General features: G+C 46.1%; 1 protein-coding gene across 2 annotated transcripts in view; it reads right to left on the reverse strand.

The window, feature by feature from the left end:
- Positions 1–11,072, reverse strand: part of TPD52 (tumor protein D52) — a 41,237-nt gene extending 30,165 nt beyond the window's left edge. The window contains exon 1 of one of the 2 annotated variants that reach the window (XM_017834591.1): positions 10,978–11,072. In XM_017834591.1, coding sequence (XP_017690080.1) covers positions 10,978–10,999 — 22 coding nt within the window. In that variant the 5' untranslated portion in view covers positions 11,000–11,072. Of the gene's footprint in view, positions 1–4,166; positions 4,301–10,977 lie in introns of those variants that run through there. The other variant, XM_017834590.1, reaches the window with a different exon arrangement.
- Between the last annotated feature and the right edge of the window lie 3,236 nt (positions 11,073–14,308).

The following is a 14,308-nucleotide window of genomic DNA, read 5'->3' on the forward strand; positions in this document are numbered from 1 at the left end:
AGAAACAGCCATATTACAGACTTCACATACCAGTGTGTTAAAACAGAATTAAAGAGGACTGTAAATTTATTCCAATAAAGCTCTCCCTTCTGCCATCTATCCCAAAAACACTCCCTCACCACTGCAGGAAGCACTCAATAGGTCACTCTGCTGATTCCATTGACACTCAAGTTATTTTCCCTCTTATACAATCTTCAAAAATCTTTCATGCCAAAAAACCTGCACAGTGACAGGCATGGAAGCAAATCGAAACCATTTAGTTTCAAAGCATCAACTCCAACAGGTTTCTCTTGCTGCTGTTTAGAAATACGCAGAAACTAATTCTCCCTGCTCACAGCTGCTCATCAACCATAGCATTCATGTTCATCTGCAATTCACACACAAAGGTAGCAAAGCAGGATGCCCCAAATACCCTTTAAGGGTGGTGTAAGTTTCTCAATTAAAGATTTGCTCAGTATCTGTAATTTACCATAGAATGGCTGGGGTTGGAAGGGAGCTTTAAAGGTCATCTAGTTCCAGTTCCCCCTCCAAGGGACATCTTCAATTAGATCAGGCTGCTCAGAGCCTCATCCAATGTTTCCCCTGGACCTTCCAAACGTCCAGTGGACCATCTAAAACCTCCAATGTTTGTTTCCAGGAATCAGGCATCCACCACCTCTCTGGGCAACCTGTTCCAGTGTTTCACCACGCTCACTGTAAAAAAAGTCTTCTTTATATCTAGTCCAAATATACCCTCCTTTAGCTTAAAACCATTAACCCTTGTCCTACTGCAACAGGCTTTACTAAAACGATTCCCATCTTTCTTCTAAGTTCCTTTTAAGTACTGAAAGGCCACAATAATGCCTCCATGGAGCCTTCTCTTCTCCCGGCTGAACAACCCCAACTCTCTCAGCCTTTCCTTGTAGAAGAGGTGCTCCATCCCCCTAATCATCTCTGTGGCCCTCCTCCAGATTCAATTTAACAGGTCCAAGTCCTTTCTCTGCAGAGGACCCCAGAGCAGGACATGCTACTCCAGGTGGGGTCTCATTAGAGTGAGGAAGGGGAGCAGAATCACCTCCCTCAGCCTGCTGGCCATGATTCTTTTGATGCAGCCCAGGATGCAGCTGGCTTTCTGGGCTGAAAGCACACACTGTTGGCTTATGTCCAGTTTTTCATCCACCAGCACCCCCAAATCCTCCTCTGCAAGGCTGCTCTCAATCCCTTCACTGCCCAGCTCGCATTGAAGTCTGGGGTTGCCCTGACCCAGAACAATTTACAGGAACAAACTGTACATTTAACACAGTGACCAACTTGCAGTTCAGAAGCTGGTGTTTTAAGCAACACACCCAACGGGTGCATTGGGCAGAAGGCTCACTTACCATTACAGACATGCTCTCGGAGAACCAACCACCTTTCCGGCATGACTGGTGGGCTGTTAAAACCAAGTCCTCAAAACCATGACTGAACAAGTACTCCCAAACATAAACCAGCAAAACCATGAAACTTCTTCTTCTTTACAGAAGTGCTCTGTATTGTCCAACCAACCGGACCAGCAGGCGGCTAGTGCAGCACTGCACACAGTGGCCAAATCCTCAACACATGCTGCAGCAGCTGTTACACATCTCTGGCAGTTGTTACATGCCTAGTGAGCTCCTGGGTTTTTCCTCCCTTGATAGGAAACATAACCTAACAAGTTTATATTGAACAACAGCACTAGTTGCTGGAACTGAGTAAGTAAGAATGCACTTGGAGTGATTTCTGTGGAAAAAATTAACTGCTGGAGACAACACAGTCCTAAACCAAATTCTGCCCCCAACAATAATCAGAGATTCCTCCAGAAAAATCAGTAACATAGCTGACCAAGTATTTAAAGATTAATATGAAGAGCAGGAAAGCAAGGTTTGTTTGCAGTAAAAATCAAGATCTTATTCAAAAAGCCATTCAGGCACTGCATTTTACTTTCCCAAAGAAGTGTACTACTACCTGCTTAGTGCCCATACTTGTTCTGCTACACTGAGTAAAGTGCTAACGAGATCAGTATACAAAACTCAAATAGCAGTTCACAAAATACAGACAGGTGTACCTCAGCATTTGCTAGAAGTGTATTAAATGCAAAGGTATTTCAGGTAAGGCTACCATTTAAGACTGATTACTATAAACAGTTATTTAAATGGTAGCAGTGACTGTTTATTCCTTCATCAGTCTTAAGATAAGGAGATTTAAAGGAGGTGCCTAGAACACATCTCTACTGCAGTTAAGCACTGCTTTAATGGAGAAAATAACAGTAAAGCTTCAAAGTCTTCCCCTCCTTCCAAATTACTGCATTTAAATAATGTAACGGTAGCAGCCAGCTAGAAGCTGCAGTAGAGTTTTTAACAGTTAAGCTATATAAATGACAACTTTTATAATGCACAGGATTCCATACACACATCCTTAACCGGGGTTTGGGATGTGTGTCCCCAGCCCAAGCTTGGGGCTGAGGTCCTCATACACCCTGCAGCAGGAGCTGGTAGGGAAAGATAGTGTGCAGGGATCCAGCCATGGCCTGAGACCTGGGAGAACTAGGGAGATGAACCCATGATGTGCTCAATCTTGCTTAGTAAGAAGATCAGGGATGCTTGACAAGAAGCAGCACAAACCCAGACAATGGCAAGCTGGGGTTGTGGCCTTCTTCAGATGTACAGACAGTTCTCTTTAGGATCCTCTGCAGGAACTTTTGCTCCCTGCTCCTTCAAGTGTCTCCAGAGGTGGTGATGGACCACATGGCAACGCTCTGAATACAGTGAGTGGACTCATCCCTTGCTCAAGGGCCCACACACCACCTACTTGGGATAGCAGAGCTGCACAGCACCTGAAGAGTCTGCCCAGGCAGCAGACACAAAGGGTTGTCACAGAGTACAAGAAGGTAAAACAAATACCTGCCAGGCAGGCACCAGAGCAGTCTTGAGAGAAGAGAAAGACAAGAAGTCATTTCAGGTCTGTTGTCTTACTCAAGAACAAATTCTCCGCCAAAAAATAAAAAAGTTTTGGAGCACAGCACTGCAAGTGGCTTGTCAAGGAGATGAAACACACAGAATGAATGGTGCTTTTCAGAGCTCATGGCTCCAAGCTAAGCACATTGCAGTAAAACAGTTCATTTTCCTTCTGCCGAGACAGTGACATCTGGCCACAGGAAAGTCAATATTTAAATCAGGCTCCATTCCCACCCCATGCCTAGGCTGGTACTACTTCCAATGCTCCTCATGCCTGAATGCATGTGAGTTGCTCAGAAAGCCTCTTCAGGGACTGCCTAGCACAGATGTGAGTGGTGCTATGGAAACAGCGTGCAACAGCCTGTGATCTGCTCATGCACACTGAGGCCTGTCTGTGCTCAAGCGTAAATCCAACCTCTGCCAACAGTAATCAAAGCACACTGAAGAGTCAGCAGGTTAAAAACAGTGATTAATTTGGGGGCTTCTGCTCTGTCTTCAGCCTGCTTGCCAAGACTCCTCCAATGTAGGCAAAACACTTCTGAGCTGTGCTGAAGAGATTTCTCTTCTATAGTGACTAGAGAGCAAGGCACATTTCAGCCAGTGTGAGCTGTGCCCATTTTATATGCCTGACCCTTCTTCTGAGTTGGAAGTACTGGTTCCTACTTACAGGACAGCTTCTTTAAAGGCAAGGCAAGTCCTCATACAGCTCCATTCCTGGAGCCTGTGAGGAAAAGAGGGGGACATATCAGGACCTTGAGCTACTCTGCAGAGACTACTGGGTACTAGAAGATGTAAGTTCAGTGAAATTGCCTTCTTCAAAGGCCACCCTTCCCATCAGCAGCTGCAGATGCCCATTATTATCCATGTATTCCCAGAGACTGGACTGCTGTAGATCACTGCAATGAATGTCAAACATTCAAGTGGAATGCCTCAAGTGGAAGCATCAGAGGGGTTTCTTTTAAATTCTGCTACCCTGATCCAATTAATCAAGACTCTAATGTCACAATGTGATACACGATTAGGTTGAGAACACACTAAGCCAGAGAGATCAGTAGGATCACTTATTGCTCATCTTGGCACTCCTGCTAGTAGTTTAATTAAAGTACTTTAGAAAAAAGTAAAGAAAGCAAAACAGGCATGAGCAACATTCCCAATGCTCACAACTGAAACATGCAGTTTGGCCAGGCTAAAGAGCAGTTAAGAAGCATTACTTACAAAGGTTTGTTTTCAAACTTTTTGAGGTTCTTCTCATGAATCGAGATCGCTGCCAGCCACGGGACAGGAGAAGCATCTGACTGAGAACACCAACTGCAGCCCAGGTTGCCTTCCTTGGCACATCTTTTCATCTCGATCCTGGGCTTAGGGGGCTCTGATGAAACTCCACTTCTCTCTAGCTGCTAGAGAAGGGAAAGCAAAACAGGAGAAATACCTGCTGTTCTGCCTCTGCTAGCCTCATCCACTGCCCCCAGCAAGTTGCAGGTGCTCAACAGCCTCTTTGTTACTCCACAGTATGACATTACCACTGCTAGTGACAGGACTTAAGCTTTGAACTGAGTAAGACCTCAGGACTAGAGGCTTGTCAGGCTTGCACTGTCTCAACACTTCTTAATTTGCCTGTAGCTTTGTTTTACTTGGCATATGTCAGAGAGCAGAGACATGGGAGGAGAGAGTACAGGCATGGCACAAGTAAGGGGACACAGGGTTGACAGCAGAGATCCCACAGTTGTAAGAAACTCATCACTTACCAACAGAGATCTGCAGTTGGACAAAACTATTTTAGAGGTAATAAAGAGAATAAAGCAATAATATCTAACATATCTAAAAGGCATTTTATGTAATAGATTTGAATGTAACGTGGAGCTTGCAGAGCAATGAAAGAAACAGCAAATGTGTAAAAAGCGAACACAACAGAAGGATTCCAGTGAATCCTACAGTGAGGAAGAAACCACCACCATCCTATTCCTCCCAGCAAAGGATTCACAAGATGGCAACTTTCTGTAATATCCCTGTCACCACCAAAATGACACTACCAACCTCAGAAATCAGGGGAAGGATGAGAATAACACCAAGAAAATGTGTAAAAACTAAGTGCATATGTTACCTTTATTATTACCAAGACTTCATCTGCATAAATAGTCTTTTTCTGTAGTAGGATCTAAACTAGTTATAATTCTTGAATTAGATTGTTAAAATGGCAATTACATTAACAATAAATTATTGGCTTTCTTTCTATACACACACACAAAGCATGCTTCCTCTTTGCCTATGAAGTTTTTAAGCACAGCAGGCATTTGTTGTGCTGCTGAGAGGTTACAGGAGAGGGGCAGTTCAGAAGCCTGTCACTCCAAACCACATGTGGCACGGCATGTTCCTATAGACCTCCGTTCTCCAGAAAATGGAACATTCCAGGATTAGCCAAGGCAGCATTTGCTGTGCCACTCCACTGTCAGTCAGCACTCAAGGACACTTATTGCTCTGCTCTCATACTCTGGAATAGAGAAGTCAGCTTGCAAAACAGGAAAGCTGCCTCTTTCAGTGACAACATTCACACCACAATAATAGTTCTGGTTTCTCTCTAGATAGCATCATCCATCCACCCCTTTCTGCTTGGGGGCAGAGGAGAAGGAGGAAGACAAGCAAGAGGAAATGACAGGGGTGACACTGAACCCTAAGGAGAGATCCAGATTAGAACCTTCTGGGTAGCTGTTACCTCGGCCCTTTTCAAAAGAGAGGGCTTGCAGTAGAAAGCCTGCCCTACAAGGTTTTTGAGTGAAGGCTCCCAGTCACTCTGGCTAACACACATCCAAATACGAGGAATTTTGAAGACACTACCTCTGAGAGAAAGCTGTTCCTCTGGAGTCTTAAATTGAAGCTGATACAGAGTGACAGGGGTGGCTGAAAAAGAGCATTTCAATTTAGTGTTTAATCTCGCTTAATGTTTTCAGTCACCCTTTGTTTGACATTTTTCTGCTTACTCACTGGAGGATATTAGAAGAACAAGGGTAAATACCTCCCTTCCTCCAAAAGCTTTGAGCAAATCTCAAATCAGAAGTGTCCATATAACAAAGACTTCACCAGAGGCAACAGTGGGGTCATCATCATCCTACCTGGAGGCTTCTCTTAAAAGCATGAAAAACCCTACACCCATCAGATGTCTGCTGCACAGGGTTCAGCAACAAACACTGTTGCTTCTTCCTATTAAATTAAGAAGGGAGGAGTTTGGGCTATTTTCTTTTGAAAGCTGGTCAAGACAACATTGGCTTCCAAGATGACTCCCTGCTGTTGCCACAGAAACATCACTTTTTTGAGATACAGCAAATATCCTTCCTTACCTGCAGCAATGTCCAGCACCCCCACGAATCAGCAATCCACAAACAGCTCACTGATTTTACATGGCAAATCTAGTTCCTTGACTAGACTTCCAAGACTTCTTCCTCACGACTGTGGGGATCCCAGCCAATGACAACTGCCAGGACTTCTTCCTGTGAAGGAAGAGGATAAAGCCTACCCAGCACCCTAGCCTTTACAACATTCAGGGCAGCCAAAGCAGCCTTTGGGGTGTGCATAGCAGAAAGCATCAGAAGCCCCAACACTCGTTTCCCTCATCACCTGGTTCCTCCCAGGACTATAGGGACATCTGGCTCACAAATCAGAGGCTGTTAGTCAAAGGCTGCTGTATTTACCAGCTGTCGAAGACAAGGGGAAAAAAAGACAAGGTAGACAGGAGCAAGAAAAGGAATACGAATAATGTTCCCAAGGCAGAGTAGTGCAGTATGTGGTTACTGACAGCCCCTGCAGATGGAAGGGGCTGCACTCTGCAGCCTCCAGGCACAGCTAATAGCAGCTCAATAGCACTCGTGCCCAGGCCAGGAGACGTGTTAACATATGGCATGAAAAACCAGCCATGAAAACCAGCTGTTCCCACTTTACCCACAAAGCACTCAGATCTAGCAGAGCACAGCAATTGCTCAGCCTGTGCCAGTGCATTCTTAAGTCAAAGTCAAGGGTGCAGCACTTCATTTTAGGTCAGCAAAGTCAGTCCGAGCCTACAAGGTCTCCCATTTTTCCAGTGGGCATTTGCAGTGGGAAAAAGGGGAACCCATGGGCTGCTTCAAAGTGTAGAAAACTGGAACAAAAGGACTTGCATCAATTTCATGTCATAGTGATTTGAAAAGCCCTAAGCAGTTATAGCTTGGCCTCACTGGAGGATCAAAGGACACAGATCCTTAGCTAAGCTTTCCTTACACTGAAAGGTCTGAGAGTAGACCTTACTCTGGCTGAGTGAGGGATTGTCTTGACTGCATGTGACCAGCTGGTTGCACGGAACTGGGACAGAAGATCTATGCATACCACAACATAGATTCTTTCCACAGCTGTAGCCTGGGCTGATCCCCTCCTCCATATTCTACTGAAGTGAGTGCGAGTGTGAATGAAGAGTTCAAGTTACCCTTCAATGCTCAAGCATTGGAGAAGGCAGGAACAGCTGACATTGCTCCAACCTCCAGCTGCCCACCCACCAACAGTTGTGCATCAGCGGCTCCAGTGTCCCTCCAACACAGGGCACTGACCCCCTGCATTTCAGTACCTTGTTCATGCACTGGCTGAGAGGGGAGGACAGCAGCTCTATTGAAAAGCTCATATAATGCCACTCCACCAAGTCAGGGCCCTCAGTCTGAGTCAGAACAAGGAGATTTCCCCCACCAACAGTTTTTCATGCAAGAGAAAGGAAAACTTGCTGCTGTTCAAGGGACCTGCTCATGTAACTCTTCTGAGATTTTTTTCCTTTTTTTTCCATCTTCAAGTCACTGCAATAGATGCTCAGATCATTCTTCCTTTGCAGTTCCAAAAACAGTAGTCCACTCATATTTACTTACAAGTGTTTGATTTCACAACTGCACGTTAAGGGGAAAAAAAAATCATACCTACAGTATTGCAAGTACCTACTGATAAGAAAACTAATAAAGCAATAGGAAAAGGTGCAGCTTTGTCCATTAGGACAGTGGGGGAAATTTTGTCCTACTGTCAGCAACAAGTTCTTTCTGCACAAAAAAGAACATTCAAGTCCATTCTGTCAGCCTGAGAACTGCAAGTCAATGGTCTAGGAGAAGAAAGGCTTACATAGTCGCTCAAGAAATCACATGTAGTGTTTTGAGACTCCTTCTAAGTACCACAAAGGCTGAAGATTTTGAAAGACATCAGGTTACACAAGTAAAGAGCTGCTGAAGCATAAGAGGAACCCCAGAACACAACATCAGAGATGGAGCATTACTAGATAACTGTGCTGTGCTGCTTGTCTTTGTGGCATTGCTCAGTGGCACAGTCCTCTTGTAGGGGCAGCTTCATCCTTATTTTTCTGACGGTGAACTGTACCAGCACTAACAGTAACAGTAGCAAGCCACAGAGAGACTCTTTTTGCAAGCAAAACCAGGTACTGTTATGATTTTTTTTTCTTTGGGGGCGGCAGGGCAGAGAGTAAGGCAGAATCTTTTTGAAAACACAACTACAATTATTAGTCAATTCGGCAACTAAGTCCATGCAGTGGATCAGATTTTTGTCCATGGCAAGTTAATGAAAAGCAACAGAACAAGGGACTCCTCATCTCAGCATAATATTATATCCATTTGGCTGAGCTGACACTACTGCTTTGGTGTTTGCAATCACAGAACAAGAGGCCCTGGGTACTTTCAGTCCTCTTTCCAGAGCATATGGAATGCACCGAGCACCATGTGCAGACATTCAGCCAGTCCAAACATCCCTTAGCTGAAAACAGACACTTCAAGTGAAAAGTTGCTCGATGGTTCTGACGCTGCTGACGGTAGGCTGGTAACACCTGTTTAAGGACTGCTGCCAAACCTGAGTGCTCAAGAGAGAAGGAAGACTTAAACATGTACTACACAAGGGTGGTTAGCCTTGTCTAGCTGCAGTTTTACCATAGATTAACATAGATTTTCTTCCCACCTCCTAACTTTCACTAGCTGAGAAAGCTGTTATCATAACAACAGAGTGACTCGCACTTTTAAACAAATTAATTTCGGGTTAGAGGAGGCCCCAGAGACAGGACCTGGCAGCCTGGACTTTAACCATGTACGTGGCTTTAGTGAGTAATAATATCTATCATTAAGCACAATTTCCAATGCAAGCACTCCAGTTTGCCAGGGAAAGTGGTCTTTGAGGGCTAACTGGCAGGGAACTAGAAGCCATTAACTAACAGGCACAAGCGCATTGGCTATTCTAGACTTTCCCACTGTACCCGCAGGTCTTCACCTCACCATGAAAAGAAAACAGCATAATCACTCCAAAAAAAAGGCAGAGGAAGAAGGTGTTGCACCACATTTGCTCCACAGCAGTCAGTTACATCACACTAGGTACACTATTCTGATAAACATCCCGAGGTGCAGTACCCTTTGTACAAAGCAGTATTTATAACAAAAATTAGTTCAATAGCAAAACAAGACCCTAAAAAGTGTCAGCACCGTCACCAAAGCTTTTCGAAAAGATCTTTCCCATCGGGAGTCATTCAAGATCCTGCAGCTGCAGGGACATTTGTCTTTTAACAGAATGGGCTCGAACGCAAAGAAAAAACTTTTGGGCAAATACTGAATCAGTTTTAATGCTCCTGCAGTTGGAATTAAAATTCTGATGAAACTGAGAGTTGTGCTGTTTTCTGGCTGATCAATTCTGTTTGTTAGTACCCATGAATAGGCTTTGGGGATTGTTTTCTTTTTTTTTTTTTTTTTAAATATATATTGACAATAGACAAAGGACTTCAGAATGGTTGAAGGAACCTGCCCGAGGAGGTTCGGCCGCCCCCCAGATTATCTTCAGCTTGGGCAAAGATAACTTGCCCTTTTCTCTATGTACAGAGAAACTCAGAAGTCACTGCTAATTGTACAAGTGTACTACTCAAGCCTCGAAACACTTAACCGAGAGCAAATCAAGGCTGGTGCCTGCCTCAGCTCATCTGGCAGAGCAGAGAACTCGATTGCACAGAGTCAGGGGTTACATTCCCAGCACCTCGCGTGTCTCCAACACCGCAGCCACCACAAGTGAACACTTCCTGCCATCCCGAGTACTCTGAACAGGAAAACCCTGAATGAAATCAGCCCAAGGGCTCAGACACTGAGCTGGGCCAAGCAGCCCTGACAGCTTACTGCAGGTAGCTTAGTGACCCCAGCCTGCCTTACTTCACCTAGTGGAAAGCAGCTGGTGTGTAACTCAGTACCACACCATTTAAAAGACTCCAACTGATCCATGGACCAGTAGGATAAACATAATATACCTCTGTGGAAGAAACTTTCAAGAGATCCTGTTTGCCTGCATTCAGGTCAGCTTTCATCAAGGCACCAACTACTCTCTTGGGTAAGTAGTCCCAAGGGTTTTTGTTTTAAATAAACCATTAAGTTTTAAGAAAAGCGTTTCAGCCACGCCAGCTAGGACAACAGTCTTCCCAGGCAAAATGCACACCATCGCCCTCCTCAAACCACAGAGCCACAGAGGCGCCAGACCTGCTACCTCTCAGGGGTCGAGGAGCAGCTGCCCAAATGGAGCTGCCAGCTGCAGAGCAACCCCGGGATGGAGAGAATTAAGTGGGAACAAACCCTGTGAACAGCGCTGGTCAATCAAAAGTTGCACACTCGTAAAATGGAAGCGCTCTACTTTTACTCCAGGGTGAAAGCAGAAACTTTACTCACACCCCCACACCCCGCGGGAAGGCCGGGATGCGCTGCCCGTGCATCCCGCGGCCCGGGGGTGCCGGGGGGGCCCGGCAGCCGCCCCGTACTCCGCGCCCGCCCCCCGGTTCCGCATTTCCCGAGGCGACGGTCGGCGCAGCCCTGCCCAGGCCGGGGGGCGCCCCTTCCGCATCGCCCCGGGCTCCAGATCCGCCCGGGCCGGCTGGGCTGGGCAGGGCAGGTCCGGGCCGAGCGGCGAAGGGCTGCGAGAGCCACCGCCGTGCGCGCCGCACGCAGCGCCAGGCACCGCCACCCGCCGGGGGCGCCGCGGCAGCAGCGCCCGCCCCCCGCCCTACCTTGGTCTCTCGGGGGCTCCATGGCGGCCCCGCGACCCTCCGGTGCCCCTCCCGGCTCCGCGCCCGCCGCCTGCCCCGCCGGCGCCTGGCTGGCAGCGGAGGCACCGCCCGTGCCCGGGGGCGGGACCGCGGCCCGTCAGTCAGAGCCGCGACCCGCCCAGGTGAGCGAGCCCCGCCCCGCACAGGTGAGCGAGCCCCGCCCCGCACAGGTGAGCGGCCCCAGCGCCCTTCCCCGGATAAGGATCTCATCGACTGTATTCCTGGCTCTAAAGAGCCCCTGAACCTCGGTGCTGGACGCCGGCAGCTAGTGCTGCCGTATGCCCTGGCTGACACCGCCTGGCACGGACAGCGTGAGAAGAGGCAAAAACAACCTGCTGCTCGCAGCTGATGCGATGGGCAAGAGGAGGCTACCACCGAAGAGATCCAGTTCACAGAATCACAGAATCATGGAATCAGTTAGGCTGGAAATCTCTGGGATCAATGAGTCCAACTTATGAAAGAACACCACCATGTCAGAATACGGCACTAAGTGCCATATCCAGTCTTTCCTTAACTAGGGATGGTGACTCCATCACCTCCCTGGGCAGCCCATTCCAATATCTAATCACCTTTTCCATTAAGAAATTCATCCTAATGTCCAATCTAACCCTCCCCTGGCACAGTTTAAGATTATGTCCTCTTGTCCTACCACCAGTTGCCTGGGAGAAGAGACCAACACCCACCTGTCTACAATGTCCTTCCAGCTGTTTGTACAGAGCGATAACATCACCCCTGAGATTTCTCTTTTCCAGGCTAAACAACCCCAGCTCCCTCAGCTGCTCCTCATAAGACTTGTATTCCAGACCCTTTACCAGCTTCATTGCCTTTCTCTGAACATGCTCCAGCACCTTTGTGGAATCTCCTCTCTCTTCGTTATGCTATCAAAATGTACATGCCCACACAAATTGCACTGCATTATGGAAATTAAACTGTGATTTTATTTTCACATTGGTGATTCTCCTGCGAGACTCACTAGCACTTACACCAGGTAGGACGATGTGTTGTGGCTGCACTTAAGAGGCTTCAACAGCTGAAAAGAAAACCAGCAACTGTCCTACCTGCAATCTGAGCTCTTTCTATTAAAATATCATTAAGTGCAGAGAACTTTTCATTACACACATTGCTCAGCAGGCTGCCTTACCAAGAATATTAAGATACCAAATAGATCCTTTATTTCACCCTTTTCAAATTCCTGGACTTGACATCTATGGATTTGATTGTTCAAAAAGACCAATGTTTGTGCAGAACAAGCAGCAAGGCCTCCACGGCAGGGCTGTGTGAATAGCCAAATTGTCACCAGCATTCAGTATGCACGATCACATGCTAAAGCAGAGCACAATAGAGAGTCAGGAAGTGCCAACTCAGGATGTCCTTGCTTTGGATAAAAAACAGCAGCAGCAAATCCAGGTATTTTTCAATCTACAAGGCAGCTGAGGAATGTGAGCTTTTGCTAGGGTAAAGGAAAGCTTGTTTATATTCTAGGATCTGCATAGCTGCAGCAAGAGGTTGTTACAGTGGTGCCAGAAAAATAGGATGTCAATCAGAATATATCCCTGCACATTTATACTTTTTTCATCTCATAGCACAAAAAATAATTTTTGCAAATATATGATTCTCAACACAGACTCAACCCACATAGCTGAGTGATGTTTTATGACTGTTTAAAAAATAAATTCAAATAGATATTTGAGTAGGTACCTTTCCTTTTTTAAAAAAAGAAATAGTAATAGATTTTTTTTTCCTCACAGTACTTGACTTGAAGCTCCAAGCTTTCCCACTGAGCAGCTGATACATTATCTGTAATCACAGTGGAAGAATATCAATAGCACTAAAATTTGCTCCCCCCTCCTTTGCAGCTATTTTACACTAGCAGCAGCCCTGGCAGTGCTGAAATGCCTGTCAAGAACCAACCTGCAGAGGAGTGAAGCTGTCAGCGTCTCACTGCCTCATTTAAGGACAGGGATATTTCACCAGCACATCTGAAAAAGCAAGAGCTAGTGATTAGTCCTAAAGGACTATTAGTTCCTAAAGGACTATTACCTAGACAGCTGATTCAGTACCCTCTGCTAATATGCTAGAATGCTAGACATTCCCACCAGCCCACCTGAGCCTGAGAGGAGTGAGCCACTGCTGATTCGCTCATACCCACTCAGCTGAGGAATGCCCTGTCCAATGCAGGTGTAGCCTGAATGTACGCAGTCTTGCTCCCATTCTGCTGAATTCAGTGTCTAAACTTAGAAATCCCCCCTTTCCAGTCCCCCTAGGATACTCTGCTGTTCAATTTCCTTCGAAGCTGTGGCCCACTCAAAGTGGCAATGGGGCTACTTGTGGGATTGGATCCTAGCCAGGTCATCAGCTGCCCTGCCCAGAAAGATTTTAGATGCAAGAGAGACACTCAAAACCCACCATCTCCAAATACAATGATGCTTTGCCTTTTTACACATAACCCTGGCTAGTGAGGAGATGGAACTGTTGTAATGAGCATCTGTTACTCAAACCAAAGCCTATTAAAAGTTCTATGGATATGGACTATGGACTCCAGTTATGATCACAGAATATAAATCCATGAACTGGATCTGTCCTGAAGGTCCTGTTGTCTCTATGAAAAAGGACAAAAGTGAAGGACAATGGGACCAAGAGTGTACTTAGCTCAGTGCCCATGACTTCCTGTTTCCTCCAATCAGTTATAAAAATTAAAACAAACATGTACATGTATATCAACCTGCTATAGTGGAAAGTGTCTCTGCCCATGGCAGAGGGGCTGGAACTAGACGGTCTTTAAGGTCCCTTCCAACCAAGCCATTCTATGATTCTATAGAAGGCAAGCTTGGGGCTAACCACCTAAATAAAGGACTTGAAAATACTTTGTCCTGAATGGGATTGAGCCTGTCCTGTGCAAAGAAAGCTTGTTGTAAGGGAATCCAAGTAGAGCAGCAAACACAGGAGCAGCCCACATTATTATGGCTGCATGAAACATTTCATTTCACATTCACAACACTGGAGCCTTCCCAGTGCTCTGCCATACAGACAGGCTTGGTCTCCCTCCGTGGAGTCAGAGCCCAGTTTTAAAATACATTCCCCACAGATTGGCTGTTTATTGAAAATAAGTCAAGGCCGTCAAGAAGTAATACTGCCAAGGTCATTGAAGAGTATAGATTTAAGGGACCAATTTATTTACATTTTATTTCACAATGCAGCAAGAGAGCACCATCAGCTTGGCTTCTTTGAAAGCCTAGAAGGATTTTGTTAGGCTATACCTGTGTTCACCTACCTCCTCTGGGCAGGGAATTAA

The sequence above is a fragment of the Lepidothrix coronata genome, unplaced genomic scaffold (genome assembly GCF_001604755.1).
Source record: "Lepidothrix coronata isolate B3197 unplaced genomic scaffold, Lepidothrix_coronata-1.0 Scaffold235, whole genome shotgun sequence".
In the NCBI taxonomy this organism is placed as follows: domain Eukaryota; kingdom Metazoa; phylum Chordata; class Aves; order Passeriformes; family Pipridae; genus Lepidothrix; species Lepidothrix coronata.